This window comes from Aptenodytes forsteri, unplaced genomic scaffold, assembly GCF_000699145.1.
Source record: "Aptenodytes forsteri isolate BGI_AS27 unplaced genomic scaffold, ASM69914v1 Scaffold66, whole genome shotgun sequence".
NCBI lineage: Eukaryota > Metazoa > Chordata > Aves > Sphenisciformes > Spheniscidae > Aptenodytes > Aptenodytes forsteri.
Window position 1 is genome coordinate 4,989,844 of NW_008795131.1, and position 11,808 is coordinate 5,001,651.

Consider the following 11,808-nt stretch of genomic DNA (forward strand, 5'->3'; position numbering starts at 1 on the left):
GATGTCAGTACCGCAGCATCACCCTTCGCAGCAATGTTCTCATCGGCTACTGTAGCTTCCTCCGCAAGCATCTGAGCAGGGGAAACAACGCTTGCCGTCTCCAGGGGTCTCTCAACTTGGCTGGCAGCAGCCTGGCAGGTCTGAGTGGACACATCACCTGCAGAACCAGACAGCACTTCCTCAGTTGCTGCAAAAATGACCTTGGAAATGATCTGTATTGCTACTTGCTCAATTTTCTCAACTTCTTCCTTGTCCAAACTCACTCCTCCAATCTTCTCTCTTTCCAATTCATCTCCTTTTGGCTGTGTGTCCTCCTGACACACAGGTACAGTACTGGCAATTGACTCAGACATGTCTTCTTCCCTGGACTGCTCCAAACAGGCAGACTCCAAACTATCCGGTAACATGCTCACTGCAGAATCCTTGTGACTTGATACAACTTCAATATTGAGAAAGGCTTGTGGGGTCTTGTCTTCCTTCTCCAATCCCAAGCAAAGGGCTGTCACAGAGCCAGCCACAATTTCTGGCATCTGGCTTTCCTCAGGGGGCTTAAATGAAGAATCATCTGACTGCTCTGCGTTGCTGATCTCCGTGATTCCCAAAGACTTTTGCGTCAGTGTCACTGATGCTGATGGCCACTGATCTTGGTTTGCACTAGAGCTTGAATCCTGTATAAGGCTCACTGCAGCACTGCTGTGACACTCTGTGCTCTTTGAGATCAGAGGGAGAGAAACACAAGCAGGGACACTGCTTTCATCTTGAGTTTTTATTGTTTCTAGTTTTTCACTGTCGTCCTCAAAGGTGCTGGGCTGAACTGTCATTACTGACAAGTCTGGGAGGTCCTGTGAGAGATCTGGTCTCTCATGAGTTTGACACAGAAGAGAGGGTGTCGACCCTGCTGACAGCAGGGAGGTCGAGGTTTCATTCTCTGGGCATTCCTCATCCGAAGTTCCTTCTTGAGGAACACATGCTTCTGTTTTGGGTGATGAATCATTCTCTGGCACTTCTTCTTGCTGCTCTTCTTCAGCAGCTATTGCTTGTTCATCATGATAGCTTGCATACTTTTTTCTATGGGAATACATCCACCAGCAGCCAAGAAGTGCCAGCACTCCAGGTATGGCATATGGGATGACACTACGGAAGCGGAAAGCCATTTTACAGAGCCTCAGCAATTTTGTCTAGAAGGAGAAACAGAAACCATGTTAAAATAGTCACAGGGAAGATAACAGGAAGGCTAAAGTTTCATAAATGCCTTGAGGTATTTCTATTAGGATGAACAGGCTTGTTTTCCAGCCGTTCTTTAAATTCACATCTCTGCTCTACCAGCAGACCACAGAACAAGATCCTTACCTAAGACTAGGGATAGCTGGACATTTCTCACCATTATACTCATCAATTTCACCTTACCTCACCTTGACACTTAAAAAAATTTCACCTTCTTTCTCCTGTCTCACCTTTGCAGGTCAGTACCACACACAAGGACAGCATCCAGCACTGCAAGTTTCTCCAGCATCAGGCTGGGTTCACAACACAGCTATACCACAAGCATTCCACGACAGAGACTGCAGGTGTATCTCCGCTCGAAAGGCAGCATCACATTCCCAAGAGTTTCGTAGGTTGACAAGACACACTCTTCCGAAACATAACTCATTGAAGGTGAAGGGTTTTGCAAACGTTCTCATCCACAGCATTGCAAGAGGCTGGTGTGCAGGCACAGGACTGAAGTCTGCAGTTAAGTAGGAGCTAAACAGCAACACACAGCTACTCCATTTACTTTTACGCACGCAGCATAGAATTCCTAAACAAAGAGCAACTACAGCCTGATGAAGCAAGTGTCTCCCAATAACAGAAGTCCCTCTAAAAGATTTCACAGTAGTGAAGGTAGGAAATATGCTATAACACCCTTATAATAGCAGTATTTGTCTAGCAAAAGCAGCCTGGACAGAGACACTACTACTTAGGAACCCATCTTCAAAGTTTGTTCTACATCTAAATTTACTACGTTGACAGCTGCTACTCCTCTGACTTTTGAGAGTTGAAAGCTGTCTCTTTTACTCTAGAAAGTGTGTGAACCCTTCCCTGCCTGGACACCGCTGAGACTCATGTCCCAGTTATGCTCCTCTATTTACAAGCCTCACCTGGGTTATACAAGGCAGGGCTGACATGCCTTTCCTTTTCCTTAAGGAAAGTCTACAGCTGGAACACAAAGCTAAACAGTTACCCACATCCCCTAAACAGCCTTGCTACAAAGCACTTACAGTTTATGTTTTCACTGAGCAGGAATTAAAGCAAAACACCACGTGTCCAACAATGCTTACACATGACAGACTTTTCTCCAAACAGGCCTCAAGACTTTTGCCAATGGGCAACAAAAATAAAGACTGTTTTCAGGAGATAGCAAAGTCCTAGAAATGGGAACCACCCACTGGAAAAGAATATTATCTAGTTCCTCTTTAGAAGCATAATATTTCTTAGACAAGAGAAGACAATCAAGTCAGTCTGTTGACTATGCTTAGTCTGTCTCAACCGGAAAAAAACTTTTGTTATCAGAGCAAGCGTTCTGACCACGGCTTCCACGTACAACTCTCCTTCGGGGCCCCGACTTTCATGAGGAGCTGATTACATTCTAACTGGGGGACAAAACATGCCTCCCTCAGGCTCAAACCGAGCATCCAAGCCTCAGATAATTTAATATTCACTCCAGATTTCTCACCTCCTCCAGCCACACCCTCCCATCCCACAGGAGCAAACACAACTTTATCCAAGCTAGCTCGCACACCAGCCTTGCTTCCGTACTGTTTACCGCAGAGTCCTAGCGACTGAGGCAAGTAAATAAATGAATGGCAAAAACAGGGACTAGAAAATTTCTTGCTCAATCCCAAATCAAAGGTCAGCTGCAGACATGATTTAAGAAATCCAGTAACATCTCCAGTATATCACAAATGAGGTATCTATGTTGTTCTACACAGGAAACGTGAGTCTGTGTTCACTGGACATTCATATTTGATATCTTCTAAATCGAAGTTACTTCCAGCTGGCTTTATACAGTCAGGTAGCAGGGCTCACTGCTGATGATGAACTTTTGGTTAACAGTGACACCTGAGATGTGGAACTAAAAAAACAAACCTATGCAATAATTTGGATGTTTGGTTTTTGGAACTTGGTAAATGGAAAGGGTGAAGTCTGTACATTCTTAAGACAAAAGGTTCACATTTATGCTCTACAGGACAATGGCACATTGTGAGCCACCGCGAGTGCTCATCTGCTGTCTGCTTAAGTTGTTACAATTAATGCAGAACCACCCTACAAGCTGTCTCACAGGCGTACCACAAACTCAGATTAACGTAGCTCACTAAGTCCATTCCCAGCAAGCCTTCCTGATTAAACAGACAGCCCTATTATTATCTGATTCCCTATTAAGTTGCACCAACTGTACAAACAATAGTCCCACACAACTCTGCAGCGCAGGAAGATAGTAGCAGGATGCCCCACAGAGGGACAGGCCTGTCCCGAAGCCTGGCAGACAGAACAGTTCTAAGTCTTTTTAAACATTAATATCATTTAAGATAAAGATCTTCACTCTTCTGTGATATTTAGATCAGTGGGGACTGGTGGATTAGCTGCCTGCTCCTTGCAAAGCTCATTTAATTTCATGTTTTTAATTTGACTAGTTTTAGCAAGAGCTACATCATGCTATCAGTGATGGTGTTAAATGGAAATTCCACATCCTTCCATCAACTAGAAAGGGATAAAAGGCAGTGGCTCTGCACAAGATGCCAGCAGACATCCTAAAGCACTGGGTTAGCTAGGGGACAGCTAACACCAATAAACGTCTCCTTACATAAACATGACAGGAAGACTTCGGTGGCCTGATTTTGATATGCTGGTCACAATGGCACTTTTTATGCGATGCCTAGAAGATCGCTGATTTTCAACCTGCTCAACCGAACGGTTGTAAGATGCAGCACATACTTCTCTTCCATTTCCTCCACAGGATCGCTCCTACAGCCCACGTGCATTTTCCAACACGTTTAAGAGAGACAAAACCCTCTCTCCGCTGCCAATTTGACAGCCAGTTCAGGACTACAGGGGCAATGGGATCATTTAAACACATGGGGGGAAGAAAGCCTGGGATTTTCCTGCCAGCAGCAGGACAGAAAATGGCAACTTGTCAAATCACATGGCCTTAAACACTGCCAAACTGGAAGGAGCCTGGCCCGACAGTCCTTGCACTCTCCAGGCAGGAGGAGCCAGCTGGGGAAGTGCAGCGGCTTTGGACCGGAGACTGACTGCCTTGCAAAAGCCAGAACCAGTGCGAAGCGCTGGATGCCCCAGTGCCGTTTCCCAACATGCAGGGCCCCATGCAGTCCCGCACCAAAAATAGAGCCGAGCCAATGCAGAACTCACACACTGTATGCGCTCGCCCCACGCCACCAGCCACTTCCACTTCCCTCTGGCATGTCAGGAATCCGGTCTAAATGTCACACCTTATATCAAGGCACGGCTGGAGAGCTGCAGCTAGGACACGAGACTTTTCCAACTTGCTAAATAATCCCCACAGTAGATCAGGATGGGATTAAGACACCAAGGGGAGAGTAGGGGTCAGTCAGCTCTCCAAATCTGTATCCTGACTTGATTTATGGAAAACTCCTGGTGAAGATCAGCTTAATGAGGACAAGAATGAACGCACACACTCGCCTACCTTAAAAAAAGCCAAGGAGAGTCAACTTATTCTACTTGTTCGCATTAGGGTCCCAGAGCAGTTTTAAGCCACCTTGTTTCTCTAGCCAGGACAAACAATCCTTCAGTATACACATCCTTATAAGGTTAGAAATGTTTGCAGCACGAGGTTCACAGAGAAGCCAGATAATTCGTTCTCAAGGTCCGAGAGGAGAGTTCAGCAAGCACTCACTCCAGATTTTCAGGGCTTTCTATGCACAAGAAGGTCTGTTCTGAGGGCAAGCTGCTTCAAGTCTCTACAAGAAGAGAGACAAGGACAACTCCCAAGCGACTGAGCCCCCACGCTCTGCAAGGACGTACCCTACAGTGCCGCCGGTCCCTGCCTCCTCCACTTCCCTCCTGCCCCAGCACTTGAGAGGTTACGCTTCCAGACCCCGAAAGCAGTGGAAATCAAGGCTGGAATTAAATACCGTCCTGATGGATCACAGAGCAAACAAGCAGGCAGCTAAATTGGAAATGTAGCTTCAACAGCAAGGCCAGGATGGCTCCCTACAAACCCTATAGTTACCGATACAGTGCTCGGAGAAATAAATACTATCTGGGTGAAAGAGAACTGGACAAGGCTGGCACAGTCAAAACTAAATGGGACCACGTGGGCTCTTAAAATTTTCCATGCTAAAAATAACCAGTAGCACACGCTCTGCCTTATAGGACGCATAACAACAGGAGTTGACAAAAACGTAAAAAACCGGAGGCCCTACCATTAAGATTAAAATAAGAGAAGTTACTGCACTGAAACAGACATAGAAAGACTTGCTTGATCTACCCTTGGCATAAGGCGTATTTTCATCAAAAGCTGACCTGGCACGTGGCATTGCAATATCTGAACTGCACCTTCTTTATATTTTCATGCAAAGATAAAGGAGGCAGACAATCCACAACAGAGGGACCATCTGCTTCTTCCAGGACCTGCTGGAAAGCTTCTCTGGAATGTGGTTCGAACTGGAGAGCAAAGAGCTTTTCTACCCACACAGTAGCATCGCAGAGGCTGACCTTACAGGACAGATCTGTGAGGTCACAGTGGCCTGCCGTGTCGCTGGGCTCCAAGCCCTTGCATCACACATTCCTGATCACCACAGTGTCAATCAGCCACAAGACTTTGCAGCCTTTCCCCACACTCTTCTCCCAGGCCAGCCTGGTACACCACCATCAAAACCAACATCACCCAGAGGTGAGAGCTCAGAAGACATGACTCAGTAGCTACAAACATCCAAAGACAGGTGGGAGCCAGGCAAGCAAGATCTCAAACTGGATGGCACTTCTTTTTAGAAGAAGTGAACAGGTAGGTTTCTCTATACTTAAATAATTAAAGGTAAGTGTTCTGCAGCAATTTCTGCCTCAAGCACCAGTACTGAAAGACAAGAACAGCAAGAGATACCCCTTAAGCAGTATCACCTTTTCACAGCCCAGTTAACATGGGCTACAGAGCTCATGAAACAGTCTCCTCTGTGAATGAAAATTACTAATGAAGCCACTCTGCAACCTTAAAATACTTAAGAACCAACAGTCCTATTTGCAGAGGGATAAATTATGACATAAGTAAAAGGCTGAAAAAGCTGGTTGTTGTGGAGCTAAACTAGAGCTCTGGAACAAGAAACACCACCAACACCAGGCTGTCTTTTATCTCTAAGATAAAAACTGCTTTCAGTGTAATCAGCTTCACTGATGTTCCTACAACAGCTCACTCCCCTCCTTTGCAGCTGAAGCTGCTACACCAATGGCCCAGGCTTTATTAATATTTCATTTTACAGTCACTGCTTCTGTGTATTTTCGCCCACTCAGGAGCCAAATAGTGGCCCAGCACAGCTCCACAGCTCCAGCAGTATCACTTCTAGGCCAAAGCAGGGCTCAGAACAGTTTCTATTTACACAGTCGAAAGCAGAGGTTTACAATAAAAGTATCAGCCTAGCCAACCTGTAGGGTTTTGTTTTTTTTTTACAGGTGTTTTGGAAATATCCAAGAAGCTTGTATATATGCAAACACCGACCACCAGCAACCCTCACCACCTGCACTGTCTCTTGGATTAATGCAAGGCCCTGAGCTGATCACTCCTGCTGTGCAATAAACCACAGGTTACACTTTGTAATTAACATTAACCCTATCAGATTATCAAGCTCCTTAGTGCACTTTATATCTTATTACCTTCCTGCTCCAATTGTTTCATTATTTATAGTTTCCTCAAATAAGCTAGTGTCTCCCTGTGAATCCTCTATTACAGAGGAAGGCAAGATCAATTTTTCACCGCTTTGCCAGAAAGGTATCTCAGATACAGAAGCAAACTTCAGAAACCACTTCTGCACCACTTTACTAATACCACCTTTATCTTTCTTGGCTATTCCACAAAATTTGGTGGAGGTTCCCCCCGCCTCAGTCTTGGAGTCCGCTCCAGAAACAGAGCAAGGACCAAATGTTCTGCTTCTTCAAGCTAGCCAAAAGAGTTCAGCACATAAGCCAGAGGCCACATGACCTTTCTATTATAACATGGCTTTAAACTGCAGAGAAAGTCCTCTGATTCAGACTAACCCACTCTGTGTACAGGTATCCCTGACTAGGGAATGAACACCACTTTTTACAGCCAAGAGGCTAAGACATCAGTTGTTGGGATTCTTTCTGAACAGCTACCTCCTCGACGCACTTACCGGTCCAGATTCAACTCTTTTAGAAGTATTTTTCATAGAAGACTAAAGAGAATGAGTCCTCCATGGTACAGGCAAAGCAGCTTTTATTACCTTTATAATCTACCAACACATTACAAAAATTTCCCCCAAATTCAGATTTTATCATCTTGCATTCTTTCTGCATTTTCACCCAGGTTGGAGAATAGAACAAATTATTTTCCAGAATTTCAGAAAAAAATACATCCGATCCTTAGCATTTTGTGTTTGCTTCTACACCAATGAAGCTAATGCAGCCCTTGCTATGGGCAACATAGTGTAGTGTCCACTACAGGTGCAGCTTATAAATTAAAATTTAAAAGCAACCAGCTAAGTCAAATGCCTGGCATCTGTATCAATTTCCACAAAACAGGCATGCACAACACTCGGGAGCAGAGGCTAAACTAACCAAAGGCTTCCAGTATACTCTGCACGCAAGAAAAAACAGACTTAAATTTTCAAGGAGACAGAACAGTGAGGTTTACATCACAACACTCTGATACCACTGTCAGAGACAGCGAGAAAAGAGGCAGCACCGAGACGAAACAGGTATCTGGAGAACTGCATCAAGACCTGCTCACTAGGAGGTTTACTGTGCACAGCAACGAAACCTTGATAAACAGCTTCTCAAAACAAAAGCCGGACTAGACTTAAACAGAAAAGCAAAAAGCGGTGTTATTCAGTTGGAAGCCTTGCACCCAGGGCTTGGCTTGCTGAGAATAAGTCACAGGGGCACACAGAGAGGAAGAATATCAAACATTTGTGAAAAAGGCACTCTATATTCACCTACACTAGGAAGGAACAGCAAAGGTTTCACTAAGAGTCATTTAGACTGAACAAGCAGGAAGAGAACTTGTATGCATTAACAAGCTTGCTACGAGAAGCTATACAACATACTTGAGACCTAATCAGAGAGAGACATGCTTCACTTTGATCCGTATTACAGTAGCACCTACAAGCTCTCGCCCAAATTACGCTAGGGGCTGTTCTACACAGAAAGGCTTCCCCCAAAGATTGCAGGCTGCCTCCTTTCCTCAGCTTTGGCAGTCCCTTTTTGAAAAGCAAAGCCAAGACACACATTAAGTGACCTTCCTACAGTCGCATCGAGTTGGAGTAAACACAAGGAATAGAAAATAGGTACAACAACTCGAGAGATGGGAGCCCATCCTCTTTACCAGGCAGCAAAGAGAACACTATACTCCTTTCAACTTAAAAATCTTTTAGGGAAGTGATGTGCAAATTTCTTTCCTGCACCCCTGAACACCAAAAAATTCTTCCTAACCCCGCCTTTCAACGAGAAATAGAATACAAGTCCAAGCTCATAACAAAAGAGGCTCCTCTTTAAGGAAGGGGAAACTGCAGGGTCACGGCCCCAAGATTTATGGGGATACATACTCCAATCCTTGTTCCAGAGACTTCAAGTTTCCAATTCACAGATTTATCCCTATGCAAAGCTAATGCCCCCAATACAAGAGGCACATGTAGATTGTGAGCTTTTGCCAGGAACTGCTGCTATTTATACACAGGGAGTCAAAATCAGCTATAGCACATGGTAAGTTTCTCATCCGCATTGCCAGGTGGCAGCAGAGGTCAAAGGCAATCAGGACCTCTTCAGGTCTACAAGCAGTGATTTGTTTGCTGAAGAATGATTTTAAATTATTTTTTACGAAATATTCAACTCTGCTAATAGTAATGTACAGGGCCCATAAATTCAGTCAGCTTCCAACCAGGGTACAAAATGCCAAAGCAGCAAAGTTAAACAGAATCCATGTAGTGGACAATAAAAAACCCACAGTAAACCAGCTGAAGACAGATCATTTGCAAAAGCAGAGAGTGACATGCAGACTATCACCTTCAGCAATCCCCATGAGAAACAAACTCAACTGCCTTAATTTCCAAGAAATATTAAGCAGCTGCTGAATAAAATAGCTTCTTCCAAGTATCTGAAAGTGGCTGCCTGAAGTTAATCATCACTTCGTGAAGTTTAACCAGCCATTTGCATTACGAGTTTCACAGAAGCACTGTAGTTAAAAAATCAGGATTTAAAAAAGGCTAGTCATTAGATCTGAAACATTAAACAATTAAAAGTAATTAATGTTTTTTTATTACTTCTAGATGTTGCTAAGGGCACCTGGGATACCAGCCCTGATCTTATTACAGTCTCCCTGGACACTAGAAATACCTTAAATAATTTTTTCACATGAGTTAAGTGCACATGAAAGATGAGAGCCATAGACAAGTGGGGTATGTTGCTTTTAAAGCATTATGCTCTTCAGATAACTCTACTACTGCAAAAGTATATTTGCTCTCAAATACCCCTGAAGTCAGCCTGCAATGTTTTTAAAATGAACACAAGAGTCTCAATGCAGCAAATCAACTGCTTTGGCTCTGAACAGCTTTGGCTGCAATCCTCAAACTCCTGTCACAGCTAACTCCCAAGAGAACCTGCAGGAACTGGGAACCTACGTACTGTGGTGGATCTGAACTGTGGGTACCTTCATCTCACACCCTGGGTGGTGAGGGGAATTCCTGTTGTCTAATTTCAGGCATTGTGGAATGTCTAGGTTAATGCCAAGGCTTTCTAGGCAGTTGATGATTTTCAGTATTAGTATCTGAAAGGAACTCCAGAGATCTTCAAGGAGGAATCTGGTTCCTAGGACAGGTATCTAAACTCGGTGCAACTAAGGAGAGCACACCTACGTAAGAAGCAGCTACCAGAACACACAACAACTGGGTTCCTGCAGCACCGTCCGTGCAGACCCTCCAAACCTAACAATATTGTTTGTTTCATGTCTGAGAGCAGCCTGTAGCCCTGTTGTACAAGATACTGTTACAATCGTGGTGAGACTCACCTGCCCAAATGCCCCAGCACTGCTGTCCCTTGAGAGCTTTTAAAAGTCCTTCAAGAGCTCAACGAAACACTGAAACAGAAGCTGAGGGACTGTCAGATAAGTGGTACCAGGACAGCAAGCGATGCAATGAGAAGGTGGATTCTAGCAAGCTTCAAGCACAGCTCAAGTTCTACAGGCTTTTTAACTTACTAAAAGGTTGTCATTTCCTTCAGTGCGCTAGGCAGCACGTGCAAGCAAGCCAATTAATCAAGAACTAAACTGTGCCATCAAGATACATGCAGTAAAGCTGTACCATCCTTTTCAGAATCACAGGTCCATTGAGATTACTTAGATGACAGGTACAGTAGCTTAGCAGACACCTGCACAGTATTTCACCCTTTACACAGGAAGCTCATTAAAGAATAAAAAGGTTAAGTGACTTGAACTGGGTCACACAGTGACCGCCCCGGCAAAGGAGCAAGCTCAGCTCAGTTGCTCCGACAGCCCTGGTCCATGTGCTACCAAGAAAAAGCCATACCTCTCTCACGAGCAGTTGTGTCGTGCTCCAGCATGCCACGTGCTCTTCCTCGGCTATGCCGCGCACACACGTAGGGCTGTAACTCAGTAGGTCATTCACGGGCACAAAGCAAACAGGAGAAAAGTAAAGTTACCATCTCCTGCTACTTTCCCCAGCAACAAGCCGTTTCCTTTCACCTGAGACAAAGTCCACAGAGGCTCTGATAACACTCAGCAGGTGCTAGCACAACCGCCAACCTGACCAAGGCAGCACAGGACCCTGGAAACACAAAAAGTCAGAATTACTTCAGTTCTGCAGCCCTTACTTACCCTTAACAGATGGACTGTGGTCAAATGCAGCTTTTGTTGCCGTTTCCTACTATTACAGATAACCTTCATGAAAGGGATGCCCTTACTGAGATGCCTATTCATTTTCTGTTCCCTGCTTCATGGTATAACTTACTAGACTGTGATAAAGAACTTAGCCAGACACAGATCAAGTTGCCCCATTCTGGAATGTGAGTAACTTAGATCTTACTTGCTTCAAGGAGGGGGAAGAACAAAAAAGAAAAGAAAAAAAAAGAGTCAAACAACAAGGATTCTTCCAGGAAAGCAAGGCTACTAAACATTACTTCCTCAGTAGCAATATAATTTAATTCCTTTGCTCCTGACTGTATTCCACGCTGGCTTACAAACAATTAGAAGTCACTGCAATATATGAAAAGTTTGCTAATAACAGTTTTTATTGGCTATTACCATAACATAAGCAAGCCTTACCATACCAGACGTACAAGAGACAACACAAGGCATCCTTAATCTTTACTACCAACTCTGCACCACATGTCATCTCTCACTTTCATTTCTAAGTAGCGACAGCACAGTTTGCAGCGGGAATGAATCACATTTAATACCAACTCACACGATTCCTTTGGCCTGCCCAGCTGTTTCTCTCATGAAGGCACTAATTGACTTTGCTATTGTCGAGTGGGAAACAAGTAGTAAAACACACCTAAAAACACGGAAAGACTCAGAACCGCCACTTACTTCGCCGAGAGCGCCGTAACCCC

The 11,808-nt window shown here is 44.4% G+C and overlaps 1 protein-coding gene across 3 annotated transcripts in view; it reads right to left on the bottom strand.

The window, feature by feature from the left end:
- The window catches only part of AKAP1 (A-kinase anchoring protein 1), a 28,181-nt gene extending 17,161 nt beyond the window's left edge, over positions 1 to 11,020 (bottom strand). For 2 of the 3 annotated variants that reach the window (XM_009278255.2, XM_009278254.2), the window contains exons 1-2: positions 10,764 to 11,020; positions 167 to 1,178 (exon numbers count right to left, since the gene is read on the bottom strand). In XM_009278255.2, the coding sequence (XP_009276530.1) occupies positions 167 to 1,154 (988 nt within the window). In that variant the 5' untranslated portion in view covers positions 1,155 to 1,178; positions 10,764 to 11,020. Of the gene's footprint in view, position 1; positions 1,179 to 10,763 lie in introns of all 3 variants that reach the window. The other variant, XM_019471809.1, reaches the window with a different exon arrangement.
- Positions 11,021 to 11,808: the final 788 nt, after the last annotated feature.